General features: G+C 40.4%; 1 protein-coding gene and 1 long non-coding RNA gene across 3 annotated transcripts; one reads left to right on the plus strand and one right to left on the minus strand.

The window, feature by feature from the left end:
• The first annotated feature begins 2123 nt into the window (after nucleotides 1–2123).
• mmp16b (matrix metallopeptidase 16b (membrane-inserted)) lies at nucleotides 2124–16039 on the plus strand. 2 transcript variants are annotated; one of them, XM_071492135.1, is made up of 11 exons: nucleotides 2124–2578; nucleotides 4483–4631; nucleotides 4886–4900; nucleotides 5197–5313; nucleotides 6413–6717; nucleotides 9485–9646; nucleotides 10053–10270; nucleotides 10356–10494; nucleotides 11915–12065; nucleotides 13498–13613; nucleotides 14188–16039. In XM_071492135.1, exons 1-11 carry the CDS (start codon nucleotides 2450–2452, stop codon nucleotides 14547–14549), a joined length of 1863 nt encoding a protein of 620 aa, XP_071348236.1. In that variant the 5' UTR covers nucleotides 2124–2449; the 3' UTR covers nucleotides 14550–16039. The 2 variants fall into 2 exon arrangements, with proteins under 2 accessions (XP_071348236.1, XP_071348237.1); XM_071492136.1 differs by lacking the exon at nucleotides 4886–4900.
• A 2542-nt stretch (nucleotides 16040–18581) lies between these two features.
• Nucleotides 18582–19469, minus strand: LOC139628822 (uncharacterized). Its single transcript, XR_011692866.1, has 3 exons — nucleotides 19207–19469; nucleotides 18817–18936; nucleotides 18582–18708 (listed from the first exon to the last, which is right to left on the minus strand). It is a non-coding gene; the product is annotated as an uncharacterized lncRNA (long non-coding RNA).
• Nucleotides 19470–23632: the final 4163 nt, after the last annotated feature.

The raw sequence follows: 23632 nt of genomic DNA on the forward strand, positions 1-23632 counted from the left end.
AAATTAAAATATAATGAAAATGGGTTTTCAGAAGTGATTTCAAATTAGGTTTTGCAGGTTCATCAGGCCGGTCATTCCACATTTATTCTTATAGATGAAGCGTTATTACAGACAAAAAAGCAATCATGAGGGTTTATCTAATCTTTCCTCAGTGCTGGGAGAAGCACTCTGGAAGAAGATCTTTCACTTAACTAAAAGTACCAAAGTGTCGATATTCTATGTTAGTAAACTAAAAGTCATGCTTTCAAAAATTTACTGAAGTAAAAATACAAACTTATTGGTTTCAAAATAAATTTAAGGTAACATAAGTAAAAGCTGAACGGTCCAATTCTGAATAATATTATTGGATTATATTCATCGATGCATTAATGTATACATCACTGTGGTGTCGCTGCTTGAGCTCATTTTTTTGTCTCTTTATACTGATGATAGGTTTGTGAATTTCCTGCCAGGGATCAAAAAAGTCTTCACTTAGCTTATAATAACACAATAATAATTTATTTAACAGTGGAGTAGAAATATAAAGTAGCAGAAAATCAAAAGCAAAGTATTTCATAACTACACTTAAATGTACTCCACTGCTGCCTGAGGATTTTTAAAGATTCTCTGTCTGTCTTGTAGGTGCAGCAACATACTCCATGGACATTTAGTGAAAATGTTTATATCAGACAAAATTGAGCCTTTTTATGACGTTCTTAGGCAGGAGAATAATCCACAGTAGAGGTCAGGGGAGTTTTCAGTTTGATCTCGTTAAACAGACGTTTCTACTCACTGATTCAGGCAGTTTGGTTCATGGGGCTTTGATTGCCAGTGTGCACTGAAGTGGTTTGGAGCTGGCTGTGGTACAGTCAGGCTGAAGGTCTGCATTCCCAGAGCTGATGCCATGGTTCTCTTCCTGTAAAAGTGGGCCAGGCTCATTCAAATCAGTGATGAGAAAGCGCGTCTAACTGCATGAGTCATACAATCTGAATAGAGAGGATCAAAAAACTGACCGTTAGACAAACTGGTTTTCAGCAGAGCACATTTTGCACTGGATCGTGGTCATAAAAAAAAAAACAAAACTGCGGTGCTTCAAATGTGTCAGCTTGGCAGATGACACCCATTTCAAATTTGTCTTGTACAAGTGCCAAAGAGAGAGAGAGAGAGAGAGAGAGAGAGAGAGAGAGAGAGATGTCAGATTCAGAGACAGGAGCCACTGCTCCTAGATGAGACCACAGAACAAACCCAGGATGCACTGAGGGCTTAAACCTCACCCAGACAACCACACACAGTTTTCCTTGATGCCTCCTCATTATGCACAGACAAATGGTTTGATAATGGAAGGTTTGATGGAGAATCCTCCTTTGTAATTTATCGCTCATATGTTATCAATTCCTGGTACATAACATTGCCTGTGATATTAAATCAAGCTCAGATCAATTTCTCAGCTCATTAGTTTGTGTGATGTTGATTCAGGTTCCAGAGAGTCTCCTATGTCCTCCGAGGTTTTCTAGCAAATAGCTGGAGGCCCCATTACTCAATGAAACACCGCCATCTGGTGGCTTGTTTGCTTGAGGCAGGTTGTTGTTGGACCATATCTGGGCTATAAAGAGCTGTAGGCGCTATAAATGTCTTGGGAAGATGTCAGGTCGTCTGTTCTGGGTCTGCAGGCCACAGATCGGGGTAAATTGTGGGACAAATATTTTAGGATAAGTGAGAATAATGAGGCTAATGCCCTGCTGATGCCCTCCTGTCCTGATTGTGCATATAGCCCTACATGCTAATGATGATTATGATTGGACGATTGGTCAATTTATCAGTTATTGGCAATACCCTGGCTACATTTTGTTTATTACAGGGCTATTACCCGGTTTTTGTCAGAGCGCATATGATCTGGCTTAGCTTTATCAAAGAATCAGCAGAGGAATGCAGGCTGCAGCAGTCCATTATCTGGATCTAGGCCTCTGTTTACTATAATGAATTTAAGGTTAAATTATCTGACTGCACATGTTCAAATTGCTCAGAGCTGTGGCCTGTACAGTGTACGAGTCAAACGCACAGGCAGCTCTGAGGAATGATATTTCATCTCTCATGCACTCTGTAGGGCAGCTCTCAGGATGCTGCCAAGCAGCGCTGCGCTGTGTGAGAAATCAAAGCGCAGGCGTCGACTCGGGAGGGAGCCTATCTTGCGCAGATTGGGTACTGTACATGGCCATTGATGCTGCTGGATAGATGTAGCCCCTGATGTAAATAAGAATGGCGAGGGCAGCGGGTCTAACATGCCGCGTTATCTCTGCTTGACATCGGAACATTTTTATGCCACCGTCGGGATTTTTTATAAAACGCGGGGTCCTTTTCTCGTTTTCATCCGAATCTGCCTTGACAGCTCGCCCGATGGTTTTCATTTGACACAAGAGCCAAAGCAGACGGGCGGCTTCTTCTAATAAACACTCGGGAAAAACAGGTCATTATGACCTTAGTATCCTCCAGTAAAAGAAAACCATCGGATTGCTTTTACGCGGCAGCTTTCTGCTTGCATTTTTTGCTTTGGATTTCGTGTGCCGTGTCCGGAGAGGAGGATCATCAGTTCAGCGTTGAGGTAAGATAAATGGCCTTCCCTCCCTGGTTATCATAAATGACCGTGCTATCTCCTCCACATCATCTGCCTCGGCGTGAAAAACATACATATGGACTCTCCCCCACGCTATCCGTGGACACAATTGCCATCACGCATAACATAGAGACATTGTAAGCCTGTCAGCACAGCTCATGTGCTGAACAGCGAAAATATCGCACATTCCTCATTCGCAGGGTTCAATGAAACAGAAGGATGCTCATTTGAGGTTATTACACTGCGGTGCATGAGCTGAGCTGATCCAGCCCACCGATCCCGAATGTGCAACCCAGATATGATTGCACGTAGAGCGGTCCATTTTAGCAGAGAAGCCCCCACAGCCTTAGGTTGTCATATAGTTTTGTGACAAGCCAACATAAAGTCAGACATGCTTTTTGGCAGCATCATAGTGTTGGAGGAGAATAAACATTTGCAGACACAAGTTGCATAATAGGATTTGCTTTTTTTTTGTACCTTGTTAATTGATGTCATTTCCATCCTCACCACAGGCTCCCCTCCCACCAGTCTGAAGAAATTAAATGCTGAGGCTTTCAGTCACACATACACATCATTATTCAATTTTATGGCTCACTGAAATCTGCCTGATGTCTCTCTGAGATGTGTGCCGTTGAACAAACACAACACACACACACAGGAAGCACACCCACAGGAAAGAGGGAAGAAGGGGATAAACAAGGCGTTTAGCTCAGCAGAAAGAGGGATAGAGGCAGAAGCGGGAGAATTTCTCATAGGCTGTGTAGTGATGGGGAAGCAGCTGGTTGTGGCGTGTGGACAGCTGTGGATAGCGTGGGCACCTCGTGGCCCCTCAGCATCAGGGTTGAGTCTGGCAATGACCCCTGGATGATGCTCTGTCTCACCTCTCTCCTCAGTATCGAGCTGCACTCTGGCTTTGTAGGGCAAGAGGAGGCAGGGCCACAGCTCTGCACATCTACACTGGCCGGCAGCCACAAGAGACAAACTCTGACTAAGGTCAGAAGTAGGGATTCAAATGCAAATCATACCTAAACCTAACCTGGTTAGATGATTTAAAGAAACAGTAGACTATTGACATGCAATTTCTATTGAGTATCTCATTAAAGCTTCTAAATATTTCATCCACATTGTGGTGTTCCATGTAAATACAATGACAGCGACTCAGTCTCAGTTCTTGCAATAATGAAAAAATATTGTAGCAATTGTTAGTCATCTCACAGCCTCTAGTGAGATGCAAAATGAATGATGTGCAGCCATATTCATATTGATTTTTATTCTGGGCTTGGCAGTGGACGAGAGGTTAAAGAAGTAGCCTTGTAGCTGGGATCTTGCCAGTTACTCTACCCTAGTTTTTCCCTATAGCAAATTTGATTTACTGGAAAACATAAGGTAAATAAACAAGCAATACTTTGTCCTCAGCTCCGGTTGTGGTGCCGTTGAGCAAGGTACCTCATGGTGCAGGAATATCTGTGGTCTGTGTTTGTACTAGACAACCAACCAGCATTAATACAGTTCTTAAAAAAGAGAATATACTAAACGTTGGACCACATCTAATCAAAATGATGAAGATTCAAGTTCATAACTGCAGCTAACACTTTCTTTTAATCACTTTTGATTATTTTGCACACAATGTCCAGTTGACACATGTACATTATAGTAGATGATTAACTTATTCATTATGTAAACAATTTTGGGCATCACGGCTGTTTGGTGGAAAAATCCAAATGTGTAACATCCTGGATGTTATACAACCCAGGATGTAATCTCCTACTCCGTCTTCATATTGTTCCTACTTGTTTCCCTTGACTTTGAGTTTTCTAATGAAGCGTCTGAAACAAGTCGTAAAATAGCCACAATAGAGAGGCCCAAATCTCTTCCCTTCTTCCCCCTCACAGGGATGGCTCCAGAGGTATGGCTACCTTCCCCGCACAGAACCGGGAATGTCCGTCCTGCGCTCGGCACAAACCATGCACTCAGCCATCGCTGCCATGCAGCGCGTCTACGGTCTCAATGTCACAGGGACACTGGATGAGAAAACCAAGGAGTGAGTATACACACATGCAGCAGACGTGCAAAGCTGTGGTGCACATGCACTTCCACTGGGCTGCTGATGTTACATTAATGCAAAATGCTCCACTCATTCATTTAAAATGCAGGAGGAATGGCTATCAATATTTCAATGAATTAGTGAAGAACAGAAATAGAGGTGTTTATTTCACTCCCCACCACCTCGCCTGAAACAACCTCAGATGAAGGTTTTAATCCTTTTCCTTCTTCTCATTTTGCATGATGATGCAGTGATATCACGCTGAGGTGAGAATTCATGTTTTGCCTACGTCTTGTGTGTGTGTGTGTGTGTGCGTTGTACCTGTGATAATCTGTTGTGGTATGAATGAGAAAAGTAGTTAGTAGTTTGGAGTAGTGTAGTTGTGGTTTTGCACAAACACCCCGTTATCCTGCTGATGTAATTATGTGGCATCTGTCAGGAAGACAACTTCTGAGTATCCTTCACTGCTGTTCTGTTGTCTTATGTCTTATGTGTCTCCTCTCCTCTCCTCTCCTCTCCTCTCCTCTCCTCTCCTCTCCTCTCCTCTCCTCTCCTCTTTTAGTTGGATGCAAAAGCCTCGCTGTGGAGTTCCGGACAAATTTAAAAGTGCTTCGAGATCACGGACGCGGAGATACGCGCTGACAGGACAGAGGTGGCAGCGTACGCACATCACCTACAGGTGAGAGACAGTTGAGGCAGTTGTCATAGCGACTATTGAGTTCAACAGTGCTTATTGTGGAGTTCAGATGTGCCAGTGTTAATTTTCTCAGCTCTCCTCTGTCTCTCCTGTCCTCCTGGGATCACATGCTCTGTGTTGTCATAGAGACTGCACAAGTACGTCACGTATGTGGGGGCATACACATGCACAAATAGTCACAATCACACATTGAGAAACACATAGATTAACACGTAAATTTGCCCATGTGTGCTGTGAGTATGTTTATTTTCCAGTGTATAAATAGCTTGCTGGCAAAATGAAAAATGGGATCAGGCTGTTTTTCTTTTAACCCTCTTCAATCTATTTTCCCCTTTTCAAAACAAAACAAACAATTTCAGCTGAGTAGCATGAAAATTGAAGGCTTTCCGCTCCCTCATATGAAATTGTTTGAAAATCCTGAGAGTAAATTGTCCGTAATCTCAGCAGAAATATTCATACTCTCATCTTATCTTGCTTGATTAAGCTCCAGCTTTTAATAGGTTCTGAGGAGAACCGATAAACGGGTCTCTGGCACAACTGCAAATTGACAGGTTACAGCAGTAATAGACGATAACACTGTCAATTTATTCAAATCCTTCCTTCCTCCCCGAATTTGAATTGATGAGCCACCTCTCCTAATGGAATGTCAATCAGTGCTGAGCCAGTGCTGCTGCTGACTGCACTTTATTCATGAAAATGAGTGGAGAGGAAGGGAGAAGATTTCCCATTCCTCTCTGCCTGCCAGCGACTGATAACGACTGCTGTGTTAAAAGTTCAGTGAAAGCTGCCAGGCTTGAAATAGTTGTCAAGTAAAACTTTATTTTTTTTTTTCGTGTGTCACCTCCTTTGGAAAAGTAAGAAAGTTCACAGGAAATTAATGGCGTAACAAAGCACAGGGTGGATGCAGTATGGGTTTTGTTTACTCGTCTCTTGAATGTACTGTGCTGTGTAGTATCACTACACCTTTCACATCCGTGTCTTAGACTGCTACAAACCACAACTTGCAGGGCATTTTCTCAGCCCGATAGCCTCCATCTATCAGCAACCCGTTCAGTTGGTGTACTTGTTTTTCTTCTTACAGCATAAAAAATGTCACGCCAAAGGTGGGTGCCCGAGAGACTCATGACGCCATTCGGCGGGCATTTGACGTCTGGCAGGGTGTGACTCCCTTACGCTTTGAGGCCGTTCCATACAGTGCCCTGGAGACTGGCAGGCGTGATGTTGACATCACCATCATCTTCGCTTCGGGTTTTCATGGTGACAGCTCACCCTTCGACGGGGAGGGGGGATTCCTCGCCCACGCCTATTTCCCTGGTCCAGGCATAGGAGGGGACACACACTTTGACTCAGATGAGCCCTGGACTCTGGGGAACCCCAACCACGATGGTAAGTGGACGAGAAAAAATGGGTGTAAACCCCAAATCAGGAGAGAGAGAAAGTGGTGGGGGTGAGGAGTAAGACCAGGTGACAAGGAGACGCAAATAGGGGAGTGAGTAAAGCAGAAGTAAGGAAAGGCTACAGTGAGGAAGAGCAAGAAAACTATTAATGGAAGAGATTAAGATTAGGAAAAAGTAAGGAGAGAAGAAAATGAAAGGTTGTTGGGTGCTGAATGTTGGCAGTGAGGCAAAACAGTAAAGGATGTGGAAGAAGTGAAGAACGCAGGGAGACACAGAAAAAAAGACCCAATCATCAAGAAAGAAAGATAAGGACTGATGGAAAACAAATAATGGAAAAACAGATGGCCAGGCAGCAGGGCAATAGGACAGAGATGCTATCACGGGGCAGGGTATGAAGGATGCTTAACCAAAAACAAAAAATGCAGAGATGTCTTTGATGGCTGTGCTCTGTAAAGACGCATCACCCCATCTGTCAGGATTTTGATGTGTTTTTTTTTCTGCATAATAAGCTCTTCAGATGACAGGATAGAAAGCTCTGCTATTTTAAGACATCGGTTGCTGGCACATGATTATGGCTATTCTGTTTTTAGTGAATTTGATGTCGCTCAGTGGTTTGCCTCAAAAGAGCTCGACACAAAAGTACCAGATAAACATCCATACCATTTCTTTTACAAAATTCAAAGACAATGTTGTGTTGCATAGTGTTGTATTGTGTTGTGTTGCGTTGTGTTGTGTTGAGGACACCTTAAATTAGGTCAGGTTATTATTATCACATTATGTTACGTAACTGTGGGTACATTAGGTGAAGTGAGGTTATTACATTATGGGTTATCATGTTGCTGTATGTCATGTTTTGTTGTGTGATGTTATGCCGTGTTGTGTCATATTATGTGTTATTATCGGTGTCATGTTAAATTAGGTTATTATGGATTATGTTGTGTCATTTCTATTATGTTATGTCATGATTTCATGTGTTGTGTCTTGTCATGTCATTATGCAGTTTTACTTACTACAGTTTTATATATATATATTATGTAGGTTATGTTAGGTTAGGTTAAATTAGGTTATTATGGGTTATTTCATGTATGGTCATGTTATGTTAATACTGTATCGTACTGTATGTTATTTTATTATAGGTGTACTACATGAAGTTATATCATATTTAATTACGTTATGTGTCAGCTCAGAGAGGAAACTAAGCCATGCTACCAAACACATTTTAATTACTGTACCTGCCTATATACATACATATACATACATACATATATATACACATACAGTATATGTATATTAGGTATATATACGTATGTATTAGATATGTATATGTATACATGTATACATATACATACCTAATACCCATGTGCCATACGTTGTTCTTTACACTCTACCATCCTATTCGCGTGAGTGGATGGTTACAGCTCACGTTGTGTTTGTTCTGGGAAACTGCTTGCCACCCTTCAGCTCCCCTCCCTCTCTCGCTTTTGTTCTCATACTCCAGTGGCAATTGTTTCCGACTTCCAAGTCAAATTCATGTTCAGCCTTGCGCAGTGTCCCATGGTTATCCATGTGGAGTGCTGAGGCTCATTCTGAAAAGCTCCTGTCTCAGCTTATGTGTCTGGAAAGCGACGCAGCCTTTAATGGGCTTTCACAGTGGTGTAATTGTAAATGTTGCATGTTGACATGTGCGCTAATGGTAGCTCCGGCCTGTCTCCTGGGAGTCCTTATGGGATAGTATTGGTTAGGTGGAGGAGGCTGGTTGTGTTAGATAAATGGGGGAGGGGGAGGTGTAACCTTTTAGCTGCTGGCTGATGGTCAGTGGTTGTTCTTTGCAGCACTGCTGGCAGGAGTGGATATCATGTTTTAAAGGGCAACAATCTCCTGGGGACAGCTTCAGTCAGAAGCTGTACATAAACGGTGTACTTCTTTTTAAATCTGGTTGACACTAAGAGCTGAGTGCTGACCATAGACACTGACCGTGACTTTTTTCTTTTTTCATTTGTGTGTGTGTGTTTGAACATGATTCATATGAGACCCACAATGTTTGCTCGTGCTAGGCCGACATTTGTACGTGTTCAGTATGTATGTGTTCATATGAACGTGTGTTTGTGTTTTCACTGTTCTCTGTTGCCCTGGGCAGCAACGTGAGTGTGTGTCCCTCTGCTCGTGGTGGGCTGTGGCTCACATGTGGCTTATCTTCTCTTATAAAGCAAAAGAGAGAAAGTGCTCATGCTTGGCAGTTTACTTTCAGTAATCCTTACTTGCACTACATTGCACCACACTAGCTCAGTGGAGGTTAACTCTGGATCATAGGGCTGTAAGTCATGATTATTGTTGATTTATCAACCGGTTATTTGTCAATCACATTTAAGGGTTGGCCATTTAAAAAAATGACATCGCCTAGAGCACAAATAATGTCTTAGAGTTTTGTCCAACCACCAGTCCAAAACTATAGATATTTAGTTTACAATGACATAAAACTATAAAATAAATTGCTGTTGATTTATTTTCTGATGATAGACTAATCAAGTCTGTAATTGTATAAATGTGTGATTTTCATATGAATCTCCTATTTCTCACTTTAGTTTTCAGTGTATTTACTGGGCTTGTCACTATGTCTATGTCTCTGTATGCTTTCTTCCTCTGTGTCATCACACATATAGTCACATTCATTCTTCACCTCCTGTATCTACTGTATATGTCACATTTGTGATGTGTGTTTGCATTGTCAATGCAGGTTTTCCTCTTGCTCTCTCCAGGTAACGACCTGTTCTTGGTTGCGGTTCACGAGCTGGGCCATGCCCTCGGTCTGGAGCACTCTAATGACCCCACTGCTATTATGGCTCCTTTCTACCAGTACATGGACACAGAGAACTTCAAACTACCTCACGATGACCTACAGGGCATCCAGAAAATCTATGGTAACCCTCTACTTGATACACTAGTCGCTCTCTTTAGTCTGCACATCAGAGATTGTGTGGAAATTGAACAAAGTAACTTTTTTTTGTGTAACTCCAGTTGTTAGAAAGTACTTAAAAAGGCACTTTAGAGTAATGATGCATGTGTACATTGTTCCAACACTTTACTGAAGCTCTGAAGTAGCCTAATCGCAATTACAAATGCATCAGTCATACTGGCTGGATGTAACAAGCATTTGTCAGCTGTAAAATAGGCCAGCCAATTTTCATTTTCAAAACAACATGAGTCAGCTAACAGTGCTCCAAAGAGGCCAAATCATCTGTGCTAAAATTAAAGGTACATTGGTAACAGTGTAAACAGGAACAGTTTAGAAGGAGGATGAAATATTTTATGTTGTTTTCTTTTTAGGTCCACCAGACAGAGCACCGCAGCCCACCAGGCCCCCACCCACGGTCCCTCCGCCTCGCTTCCACCCTCCCTCAGACCCCCGCAAGCATGACCGCCATGCCAGACCCCACCGCCCTCCACAGGGGGCTAAGCCCTCCAACCCCAACTCCAAACCCAACATCTGTGATGGTGGCTTCAACACCTTGGCCATCCTCCGCCAGGAGCTTTTTGTGTTCAAGGTAGAATAGTCAGTTTGAGTAAAGTGGTCTGGGATGATAATAATGAAGATGATGATGATTGTACTTTATTTATCTATTTCAATAGGACCAGTGGTTCTGGAGGGTACGGGATAACTCGGTGGTCCCTGGCTACCCAATGCAGATCAACTACTTCTGGAAAGGATTGCCTCCCAAAATTGATGCCGTCTATGAAAATAGTGAAGGGAAATTTGTCTTTTTCAAAGGTAATAAAAATTAGATTTTTTTGTTCCATTTTGGATCTTTTTTTTTTTTTTATCTATTTTTATTAACTAAAGGTACCTTGTGGAGTTTTTAACCACTGGCAGCACTATGGTGGAATGTTTTTATGAGAAGGTCCCTGTTTTGTTAGGAATGTGCAAACACATTAGGACGCACACACGAGAGCACGCAGGCTACATGACACGCATTTCTGCCAGATGTTTTATGGTATTTCACTGATTGACAGCTGGTGGTTATGAAATGCCAGAAATGTAGCAATGTAGTGCTAGCAAGTGAACATGAGCGTAGACAATACATGGTTTAAAATATATATATATATATATTTAAAAACAGCTATACAAATGTTTAACATGGAAGGAAATGCAGACACACAATTCATTTTGTTGAGAAACACTAAATGTAAACAACTTTTATATTTATTTATAACAAAAGAATTACACAGGGCAAATTATTTTTTTATCAGATTTTTTCTTCCCAGATTAAATTTACAGATGTAAAATAAATCAAGTTTATCAATAAAAGTGTTTTTATTCACAAAATACACTTTAACCCTATAACATTAGTGATAAATTAGTAGTATAAAGAGCAAGTATTTTACCACTGAACCACAATGATGTAATAACTGACAAATGAAAAAAAGAAAGTAATCTTTTACTGTTTACCACCACTGTGAGTGCATCTGACAGTGTGACAGAAATATTTTATTTGTTCATTAGAAATGATTTTCATTGAATACCGACATCACAAGTACACATTTATAGTAGTAGACTTGGCGACTGTGACTGTGAGGTTGTTTTGTGTTCTGTACGATAACAGAACGGGTGCTCGTCCGGTGCAGACATCCGTCCATCAGGCAGATTAACATGACATCTGTCACCCAGTGGGATCAGAGTGCCTCATGCTTTATTTATTCTCACATGGGGACTTAACTGTGTGTGTGTGTGTGTGTGTATGTGTGTGTATGTGTGTATGTGTGTGTATATGTGTGTGTGAATGCCTAGCTACTTACTGCAAGCACACCACCACAGCAGTTCTCCTCACTCTGCCTCGGGCACTTATGATCAAACTGAATTAAATGCAACAATAGCTTCAATAAAACTCAAAACAACAAGTCTCGGTGGAGTTGCCTTGAGAGCATCATCTTGCTGTTTATTGTATTATAGATAACACTGCATAGATTTTCTGCTGCAAAGGTATTTTGAAAATGAGATGATACATCTGACCTTTGAAATCACATGAATAGAAATAAATAAGCTCACAGACAGAATTTTAAAAAAGCCACACAGAATGGCTTGAATGAGCTGAGATCTGGCAGTGTTTTTGTCTTGCGCAATGAGGTCATCTTTATGATAATGTCTTTGTCCCAGAGCCCTGACCGTCCCTAACTGTGAGTGTGTATTTTAGGAAACCGTTTCTGGGTCTTCAAGGACACAACTCTCCAGCCTTCATACCCTCAAGACATCTCGCTGTTCGGGAGCGGCATGCCCACTCAGAGTATCGAGACAGCTGTGTGGTGGGAGGACGTCGCCAAAACCTACTTCTTCAAGGGAGACAGGTCTGTGTGGAACGATTATTAGTGCTGTTATGAAGTCAAGCAGTCAGGCAGAACTGGAATCTCTTGGAGCAAAAACAAGTACTATGCGGACCACTGATGGCTTAAATCTCTATTCAAGTAAATTAACTGTGTTACCAAATGCCATATACAATCATTACATATTTTAATTAGTTTTTTATAAGCATAATGCACTATGTTGAGGAGAGGACCCTACAGACAAAAGAAAAGTATGTCAGCACCTTCTCTTCTGTTCCTCTCTATTAATGCAGTGTTTGTCTGTGTTTGGAACATTAAATGATTTTTGGGGCTGTTACCCATGAGATGTTAAATCATGTCTCAGGTGTGTTGATCAGTGGCTCTTTAATTTTGACAGAAATAATTTAATAATTTTCCGTCCTTGAAGCGCTGCATGGTGAAACAACTGATTGGCCTCTTTGACAGCTGACAATGCTGCTTATTGGCATCCAACTCATAATGACCCAGTGTTAGACCAACATTTGTAACCGTGATTATCCTTTTGTGTGAAATATTGATTTAGATTTATGCTACTTTATTGATTTATAGTAGTTAGATACCTGCAGGTGGAAGTGACATGAAACCTGGAAGACTTACCAAAACAACCAAATCAGAGAATCTGTTGTTTATCGATGAGCGTTTCAAGCATGCTGGTGTGACTCACATGTTTGCTCAGCTGTCATGATACATCACATCCTCAGAGGTCAGAAGACCCTGTGGTAAAAGCTGACAAAATGCTTGATACTGTCATCCCCCGACCGGCTGCCGCACATCGTGACACACATGAATTTGTCTCTCTTTCTCTCTGTAACAGGCTGGTGTTTGTTCTAATTTTTAAAAATGACCTTTTGAGGCAAGATATATGTGTGTGGGCGCCAGTGTGTAAGAAGCAGATCAATCACAACAAACTATGAAACAAATGTGCACTGTAGATAAACACAGTATAGATGATTGATTCACCACTGTCTCCGGTCATGTGAATTAAGTCAGTTGCCGATCATTACATGGCCAGATAGAGACTGAAGACTGTTGTTTCAGTTCTGCCCACAATTTACCAACAAAAGACACATTCAGTGAAGGCTGCTATAATATCAAGCTATGCACCTTTGATATTGCATTTTCCCGGTAGTTAAGTAGACTTAACTAGACTTTTGTAACAGTGTAAAGTAAACAAAAACATTCCCACTTGCTTGGTTACTGTATTCAGTGTGGAGTTCAGTCAATCACTTCAGAATTTTCTTGTGTGTAAGTGAAGTTTAAGTAGTTATTCCATAAATATCACCACATTACCACAACTGAGGTATTGGGAAATATTATTTGATATATGTCACTATCACTCAGCCCTAGTTTTATGATGGAAAAACAATTTAGCAACAGTAAACCTCTGTATTGACTGCTTTGTTGTTTCTGTCTGTAGATACTGGAGGTACAATGAGGAAATGAGGACCATGGACCCGGGTTATCCCAAACCCATCACCATCTGGAAAGGCATCCCTGACTCTCCACAGGGGGCTTTTGTGGACAAGGCCAACGGTATGTCCGCTTTACTTAAAATTAGCTAGTGGTGGTGCCCTGGTGGCTCACCTGGTAGACCGCATATCATTAAGGCTTGGTCCTTATCGCGCCTGCGTTCATGTCCGGCATGTTGCCCTTTGCAGCGTCTCATCCCCTCTCTCTCTACCTGACTTTTCGGTCTCTCTCTCTCATCAACCATCGCAATAAGGCAAAAACTGCCCAAAAAATATCTTTAAACCTTTAAACACAAAGAAAATCAATATTTTATAAAGCTCTTTGCCAAATAGTCATATTTTTCAGAGGATGTTATTGGTAATGTGTCACTATAGTTTGTGAAGCCCTGAATGCAACAAGGTGTAAGTAGGAAAACAGGAAGTTGACGGAACAAAGTTTTCAATGACCTCTGCTTTAACTGTCCAGTTTCATTTCATGGTTCTCTAGAGTAAATGTTTAAACCAGTGTAAAATCTTCATATCAGTTATTATGACTACTCTCTGTACTATAATGTGTTACAAGCAACTAAAGAATACTTTGTGCCTTTGTAAAATGTATGTGTATGAGTTAATATGTCTCCCATAATCCCTCTGTCCAGGGTTTACCTACTTTTACAAGGGAAAGGAGTATTGGAAATTCAACAACCAGCTTCTTCGTGTGGAGCCCGGCTACCCAAGGTCCATCCTGAGAGACTTCATGGGTTGTGATGGCCTCCCTGCAGACCCCGACTGGGACTGGAGCCCCCCGGTGGCAGAGGAGCGCCACTACGACAACGGCGACGTGGACGTTGTCATCAAACTGGACAGCACAGGGGGCACGGAGAAAGCAGTGGCCATCGCTATCCCTTGTGTCTTGGCGCTGTGCATGATGGTCCTCCTCTACACTGTTTTCCAGTTCAGGAGGAAGAGCACACAGCGCCACATACTGTACTGCAAGCGCTCCATGCAGGAGTGGGTCTGAGGGATTGTTACTGCACTGTATAGAGAGGGATGTGAAGCTCTGATAAAGGTCTAGTTAGTGCTTGAAGCCCTAAGTACAGTAATTGGAAGCACTGTAAAGGGTACAGTACATAAGGATTGCCATGTTGGCAGATTTTAAAACTGCTTGAACTCACAACGTGCAGGCTGCAAGGAAGCCGAACTCAAGGGGAGGGAGCCACATCTCCTATGTCCAGCTAATATGTATGTATCTGCTTTGACTTTTTTCTGTATCTTGGAATGAACTCAATTAAGTGAGACAGAGTTAAGCTTCTGTAAGTGGGACCTTTGTCTATCCTCGTCTCTGCACGTCGCTTAAAAAGCCCCCAGCACTAACTTCAGTGGACAAATTAGATATAGGCTTCTACTTTACTTTCTTTTCTTAATTAAATTGCCCTGAGCTGTGCTTTTTTAAATTTTTTTTTTTTTTTTTTTTTAAATTTAGGGTCCCTGTAAAAGATTATTCATTGCGTGGAGAACTGATACACAAACCAAATATGACCTTTTCTTCCAAAGAGGATTACTGCTCGATGTTGTTTTTGATGGGATATTTTTCCTTCACGGATCGAACATTGTGGCATCATACTCAGATTTTCTTTTTGCCATTTCTATTCATATCCCCCTGTCTGCTCTGTAATCTGTGGGGATAGGAAGCAGCCGTTAGTAAGAGCTAGGAACTCAAGACTGTTGTGGCGGTCTATCTCCAAAACAGGGGCCAAAAACCTCTCTGCAATATTTATGAGACTGCCTTAATCACAGATTGCTTAAACTTCCTTCTCTCTCTCTCTCTGTTTGTCTGGTAACTGGGTACGAACACAGTGTATGTACTTTTTGTGGCATTGATTAGTGCCCATGATGCAACTTCAAAACCAGTAGTTAAGGACAGTCTGATCCACAGTGGGTCCATTGCTCTTGAAAATGTGCTAAGCTGTGCTAAATACCTGATGGCAAGTAGGCTATCAGCTTTCATTTACTGACTCATCGGAGGGTATGAGAGAGACAGCGAAGGTTAGTTGTGTGTGAGTGAGAGAGAATAATTACCCACACAATATGTGTACTGTACTGTAGTGTCAGTTACTGAACAGCTAACAGTTACTGAGCAGCTTCCTGCCAACTTGGGACACTAACACTCCAAACCTGTGTCAGTCCATAGATTTTAAACAGCTTAACTAATCCACTGTTTTTTTTCCAACTTTTTGTACAAGGTTTGTAAGTTTACGTATTATTTCACATAGCACAGGACAGAGAGAGGGAGGGAAGAAAAGAGAAAGGAGGGGAAAAAACCTACATGTACCCATTTTTAAAGTGAGACGCACATTTCATAAGAAAAGAAAATCATCTCTACATCTCTAGTTAACGGCAGCCGGTGCTCTTGCTCAGTTGCTCCATCTTTTCACCAAGTTATTGCAAAGAATTTTTGAGGAAATGGAAAGCAAAACCATTGTTGTGAAAAAAAAGAAAGAAAAAAGAAAACATGTCTAAACAATAGGAGGAATTAATCAGCAGGGATAAAGAAACTGAAGAAGTTGAGCTAGTAGTGAAGGTGTTCAGTTATGGAACCAGGTTGTTTTATGCACTGTAATTGTAATTAACCACCATACTAAAAACTACACTTATGTTACATTAATAAATTACTAATAAATGTTTATAGAACTCCTCTAACATTGCTGGTATTTAGAGGCATATTGGAAAACGAAAAACCAGCAAAATGAAACTGATGACAAATATTTCACATATATATCATGGTCTATGATGTTACAGATACATATAACATCATACATACAGCATATATGTTTCAAAACACTTTCATCAGGGAAGTATGAAAAACAAAAAGATGAAGATCTGATGTGAGATGGAACTAAACTGAGTGGAGGCTTTTTCTCTCCCCATGTATTGTACTATAAATGCAATGCACAGCCTGGATCCTAATGAAATATTTTGTCTCGCAGTTGCCTTTGGTTGCCTGCCATACGTTTAACAATGTGGTTGTGTGGTGCAGCATTTCTCAGAATTTGCCAGATGACCTGTCTGTGAGCACTCATAGCGTGACATGTTTTATATTTGTGCTCACAGTTTTTGTTACTCTTTTACTTGAAATGGTCATCAACATCATCTGTGCAAGGAAGTCTGACGTAATCTTCCGCTGATCGAGGCAACGGCATTTTATAACATATCAGAAAAGGAATTTGAGATTTTAGAATATACTTTATCATAAAAAAGGATAAATGGATTGTGCAAGGATTGATGGGTCGAACCCTGATTAGCTGTTGTTTTCTCTCATTGTCATTTGTTAGGAGTAAAAACCTAAAAAGTAAATAAGGGCAATGCATGCCATTGTTTAACTACGATGTCATTTTTGGACGCTATTGTACTATTCAGTCTTTCCCTTTATGGTCAAATAAAGTGACTGATCAGCATTGCAGGTTTCTGCAGGATGCATTGACGGATTCAAACCTGTCATCTTTTAAAAACCATGTAACCATGAAATTACTAGCTAATGAGGGAGCAGAGTGGACACATTTTAAAGAAAGGAACATCTTTTCTTTCCTAATGCAATGCTGAACTGCCGTGCATATCAGTCTATGTCAATCCATGACCACTGTAACGTAAGGTGGAAACGAAAACCTTTGGCTCAGTGTTGTGTGTGATGTCTTCTCAGTTTGTGTGTTTGTGGTGAGGCTCTGATGGCTCCAGTGAGTGTGAATTAAAGATGGCCAGTGAGACGAGTCGGTACTGTATTTATTGCCATATTTATTCCTCTGTGCTCAGCACAGCTTCAAATCTTGCATTGCATTGTACTGAGGGCAAGAAGCTGTCAATAAAGTGGGTTTGAAATGCAATGATTTTTTTTTTCTCTCACTGCTACAAAGTAATCATCCTCCTTCTGTTACTGCCTCAACAGTAAACAGTTCATTTGGTTTTAATGTTTTCTCATCACTAAGCGGTAAATCACAAACTTTAAAAATTTACACTGGTGTTTTTAGTTTGACTTGAAATTTCTGGTATTTTAGACATGTCCTAAGGCTCTGACCTGTCGCTGGCTCTGACCTGTCGCTGTTTATCTCCAGACTCTTCAATGCTTTTTTTTTTTTTTGTTTGCCTTGATACATGCTGCTAAGCATTAGGGCTAATCTGGAGTGTCATTAAAGGAAGTAGATGGGGCTGATTAGACAGCAGTCAATACAGCAGAGAGGCAAGGGTGCGGAAGAACGAGAAGCATTTTGCAATCACTGCAGTCGAGAAGTTATATACAGATACATGCCGTGAACACTCCAAGGCATAGTGTATGAAAAGTAAATATAATATGTACATAAACACAGAGTGTATACTGTCTGCTTGAGAGAATTTTGTTTTTCCGTTTCATGGATAAAGAAAAATGCTGTGTGTTGTAAATAAAACAAGTGCATAATGAGAGTGTCCTGTATCGTGTTCTCACACACAAACATTCAAATCAGACACTGGTGAAACGTTTTATAGTTCATCACCCTGAAGATAAGACAAGTATGTTTAGATGCAACATTAAAGGAAATTTATTTCGAAAACTTGGATTAATTACAATGAGAAAGAATGATAGAGAACATCATATTATTCAGAAAAAAAGATTATAAGAGGAAAGACATATTTCCATGAGCAGTTGCACAATAAACAATAAAGTTCAATATTTTTTCTAGGCCTTGATTTTAGAAAGATAGGAAAGGTCATGTGTCTATATAGTGAGGAAACTAGAGATAAATCCTTGATAATGAGACCTACGCAATGGACAACTCTGTGTGCAAGACTTATTCTTCACTGATGCAAGTTGCAAATTCCTTTGAGGGGCACATTGCCTCGCTGCAGATCTCTCTATAGCCTTCAGTTTGGGTCAGTCCACTTCCTGTTTAAGTAACAAGAGATACGAAAGTGCACAAAAAGGGATCAAGAACACAACAAAGTCTGAGTCCGTCACTCAGTCATCAGGAGAACTAATGCAGCCTTGACTCAGCAGTGCTGGACACAAAACGCAGTTTCTGCAGTTTCTATTTTGATTTATTTCTGAAACAGTGCTGTGAGTATGTAAGCAAAACAAATCCCATACCATCTATGAGATTATAGAGGAGGCAGTACTCATTTGAGGTGAAATTCTGAGATGAAGTGGAAGTGGCCTGTGTAGGAACAACATGCAGCACTATATTAAAAGAGAATATGTACAGTGACATTATTTGTTGTGCAACAGAAGCAGTGGTATGTAGTTGTCAAAAAGGCAAACTTACCCTCACTTTGCAAAAAAAGGGTGCTGCTGGGGGGTAAAAGTTCAAGGTGATTTCAGTGATGTCGCCCATCCAAGGGGATGTGTGCTTAATTTCAAGGTATGAGGGGAATTCCTTTATCATCTAAAAGAAAAATCACCTGACACATCAGTATTATCTGCGTGGCTTGTGTTTACGACAAAACAGCTCCAGAACTTGTTAAGCTACAAACACTTCTCATTTCAAATACTGTATTCAATGACACAGACACTAAGGTTCAGTTCTCGTTGTTGATATGATCTGTATGTATTCACAGAAGCAAATGTCAGGATATTTACTTAAACCTAGCGAGATGTAAAAAAAAAAATTCATATGAATGAAATATATTTTAATCACACTAAAGTGTTTTATTACCTCATACATGCACTTCTCTTGGTCATCAAAACACATCCCTGCACTCCAAGCCGTCACCTGCGCCGCGAGAGCACTGATTGGTTGAGTGCAGGGCAACTTAAAAATCCTGGAAGGAAGAAGAAAATTCTATTTTACAATATAAAATAAAGTGAAAATCAAAGTATCACAAATAGAAATTTATAAAGAATTTAAGCCATAAAACTCTTCATAATACTTCACCATATAGCTTTGCATGTTAACAGGTCTGCAGTCGAGGAGGCAACCAGCAGCAGATGTAGACATAAAGTTGAGGAAAGCAGAGCTCGGACACTCGTCATGGTCTTAGCTCTTTGCCCTATATCTTTGGGTAAAATAGCATCCAGACAGTGTGAAGCCTTTACATTCTTGTAAAACTACTGCTTCTTGGAAAACAATGGACCTTTTCATACATGGCTAATATGTGTAAAAGAGACGTCCAGTAAAATGTCACATGAAACAACTGATGGTAAGAACTGACACATTGGACACTGAAAGCTGTCAAGTCATGATGACATTTTTTTTGGGTCGACCATTGACTGGCAGACCCCATTCAAACAGCTGATTCTCACTGATGAGTTGATTATGTCAAATTCACAGCCCATAATATACATATACAGCATAATTAATCAGGGGTTCATCTTTATAAGCTTTCCCAGTTTATTGGCAACAAAATCTTAAGTTATGAAATAAGGAGGTAACCCTTCAAGATCTTAAAAAGAATTTACACTGTAGTTATTTTTAACTACAGGGGATGTATGACCTGCTGAGCAAAGATCTGGACGTTTGGAAAATGTTTAAATTGTAGCTATTTTTTAACAACTGGGTATCTATTCTAAATCTGAGCAAACCTCTGATTTTCAGGGACGTTGGGTGGATGGCTTTAGCATCACTTCATAATTCTATTGTTGTTTTATTTCAAAATAACCTTAGTACCAAAAGAAAAAAAAAATAGGCAAATTAAATTGTTCCTACACAGGCCGTTTCCACTTTGTCTCAGAATTTCACCTCAAATGAGTACAGCCTCCTCTACAATCTCATAGATGGTATGGGATTTGTTTTGCTTACATACTCACAGCACTGTTTCAGAAATAAATCACAATAATCTGCAGAAACTGTGTTGTGTATCCTGAACTGCTGAGTCGAGGCTTCATCCAAAAGTCCTCTGCAGTTCTCCGGTCATACTTGACTTAACGCTTCTGCATAGACCATGAACTACTGACTGAGTGACAGACTCAAACTTTGTTGTGTACCTAATCCCATTTTTTGCGCTTTTGCATCACTTGTTACTTTAAAAGAGAAAGGGACTGACCCATGCAGATGGCTCACAGAGGATTTATCTCTAGTTTCCTCACTATATAAACACATAATATTATAATATAAAATCAAGACCTGCTAAAAATAATAAACTTTATTGTTTGTGATTATTGTGCCACTGCTCATGGAAATGTGCCTAACTTCTATCTATCTTGGACAGTAATTAATCCAGGTTTCCTAAATTACTTTTCCTGTAATGTTGCATCTAAACATACTTGTCTCAGTGCATCTTCAGGCTGTCACTTTATTGAATGTTTGTGTGTGAGAACACGATTAAGGACACTCTTATTATGCACTTGTTTTCTTTACAACAGAAAGCATTTCTTAAAAACAAAATTGTCTCAAGCGGACAGTATACACTCTGTGACTGCAGTGATTGCAAAATGCTCCTCGTTCCTCCATACCCTTTCCCCTGGTAGATCGACTGCTGTCTAATCAGCCCTATACTTACTTTAATGACACTCCAAATCAGCCCTAATGCTTAGCAGCATGACATGCAAAGGCATGCCAACCAAGTCAGCCTAACAATGTTCATTTTCTCAGCATCTCAGGGTGTATCTCATCCATTCTGTTTTGGTGTTTTTAAAGTTTTAGTAAAGTAACTGGTAGAGTGGAATTTAGGGGGTATTGTGTCTGAAGGACGTCACACCAACTTTAATGTGTTGGACCAGATGACTGTTATGGCCCAGATCATCAGATGTGTTCAATAAATGCATTCATTCTGACATTGTTTACCATGCTTTGTGCGTACTTTCCCGTGTCATATAAGCAAAAAAATCTTGCTAAAAGTATTGGTCACAGTGAACACTATGTACATGGTTGATGTCATCCTTCATTAACACAACACACTACTCATGGTCATTCACAAGTCAAATGAATAATTATTCCTATAATGAGTTGGACATGTGGACTGGTGAGCCAGAAGAGGGTCAAATACTTTTTAAAGGGTTGGTTCACCCAACTTTAAAAAGATAAGTAAGGATAATGAACAATTAGCTCTTGTGTTATCAAGCCAGGTAGATACAGTGGTTAAATCTGCCGAGCTTTTCAGATAGTTTTCTCTTTCCCTGTCTTTATTTATGATTAGGATTAACTGTCCTTCAATTAGATGTTTGCTCATCTTCTCTCAAACCTGTCCTGCTGAATCTGTGATGGTGCAATCTCTGATATTGATGAAGTGAGTTTTGACTATAAAAGAGCCTAATTATAAACAGGGCACATATGCATGTAAGCTTCACTTTTGGTCAGACATGAATGAGAGTCTGTGATTGGACTACTAGCCGATCGCTGCATCACTACTGTCTGTACAGTGATTGAAATGTCCACAAGTGGACTGAGGGTCAGAAACATGGAACCAAGACCACATGATGTCGAGGAAGGCCCTAGATGAGGCCAAGAAAACTGAAATCCTAGTAGATCAAAGCACAAAGCAGCACAATACAGTACAGTGTAATACAGTCTAATATGAGACACAACAATTTCAGGTTTTTACAACAGTCCCACCACAGGTGTGTTTTGCACATTGGCATTATGTGGTCTAGCCATATACTAGGTTTTGACCTATTCTTATTCAAAGCAACTCAAGATAACCATTCTCTCAACACTTTTTCCTATGACCATACAGACATGAGGGCAGAATTCCTTATATTCTGTAACATTTAGTCATTCCCAGATACAAAAATATCAACAAATGAACCAATTTATAGTTGGTTAGTTAAAATGAGAATCATTTCTTGTGTAATTAGATCAGCACAAGACCACCATTCAGAAAATTAGCACAAGACCCTCAAGTCATACCCATAACCAATTGATTTGAAGCATCATTACTGACCCTCATGATGAGCTGGATATTTTGCATAAATGGGCTTGCAAGGGGATCAGCAACCAGCACACTCTCATCAGTTACACTGCACTACAGGAGAAGGAAACCTACTTCACTGTCACCATGAAGACTCTGCTGCTGGCTTCTGCTTTCTTTGCAGTACTGTTTGGCTCTTCAGCTGCTGTCCCTGTACCATTCCCTGTTCCTATTCCTTACCATGCCTTCTGCAGAACACTGTGGTGAGTTAGGATTGCTCATCTGAATCAGAGTCTGTCATCTTGTGTCTTTGTATTTTAATGTGAGGATGTTTTGTCTCACATTCAAAACTTAAATGTGTCCAAACTGTGTTATTTCTCCTCTCCTCTAGGCTCTTTGCAACACCTTGTGCTGAAATCAGCACCAAAATGTTGCAACAAATTCAAGCATTCAGCCCTCTGATTGGCTGTGATGAATGTCAGTATATGGTAAGGACCACTCTTTTGTTTACATAAATTGTGTTTTAGATAGAAAAAATACACATAAAAAACATTATTTACCAACATCTGAAATCAGTGTGTAACAATAACTGTTTTCTCTTCTAGCTTGTGTCAGCCACCCCTCGATCCATCAAAGCCAACCACACTTCCCTTGATGGCCTTCAGGCTGAGAGCATAACCTTCACTTTCAGCCCCACCATAATGACTGGTGGCTGCCGTGTGTCTGTAAGTATCAATTACACTCTATTATAACTGACGTCTATCAATCAAGGACAAAAATGGAAATATTCAACTGACATACTGGCAGGATATAGAGCCTTAAATAAATACTTATTTACTTAATATGTTTTGAATTATATTTATTTTGTTTTATGTGCAGCACACAAAGAGGTCCTTAACCGTTGAATGCTTGTTCACAATCTGGCTGATCAGAATTATAACTAATCTGCAGATGTATTGAAAACCGTTAAGTCATTCATAACAGTCCATGAATCATGATATAAATTGGTACAGTGTATTTCTTTATTTACTGTCTTACTTTCCAGTCCAAGTCCACTTCTCTTGGATTCAATGTATTGGAAAACATTAAGTCATTTATAACAGTGTGTAAATCATCAGTATAAATTGGTGCTTTCCAATTTACAGGCACAGTCCACTTCTCTTGGATTCACCAGCCTTCTTGATGATGGCCTCAATTACTGCAACCTCTACAGTCTGCTGTCAGGTGGGTAGACAAGTCCAGATTGTGTCATCTATTACACTGGGGACTATAAAACTAAAAATCACAGTGCTCACA

The sequence above is a fragment of the Trachinotus anak genome, unplaced genomic scaffold, assembly GCF_046630095.1.
Source record: "Trachinotus anak isolate AG129_WGS33_773 ecotype Australia unplaced genomic scaffold, CSIRO_AGI_Tana_v1 ptg000012l, whole genome shotgun sequence".
NCBI lineage: Eukaryota > Metazoa > Chordata > Actinopteri > Carangiformes > Carangidae > Trachinotus > Trachinotus anak.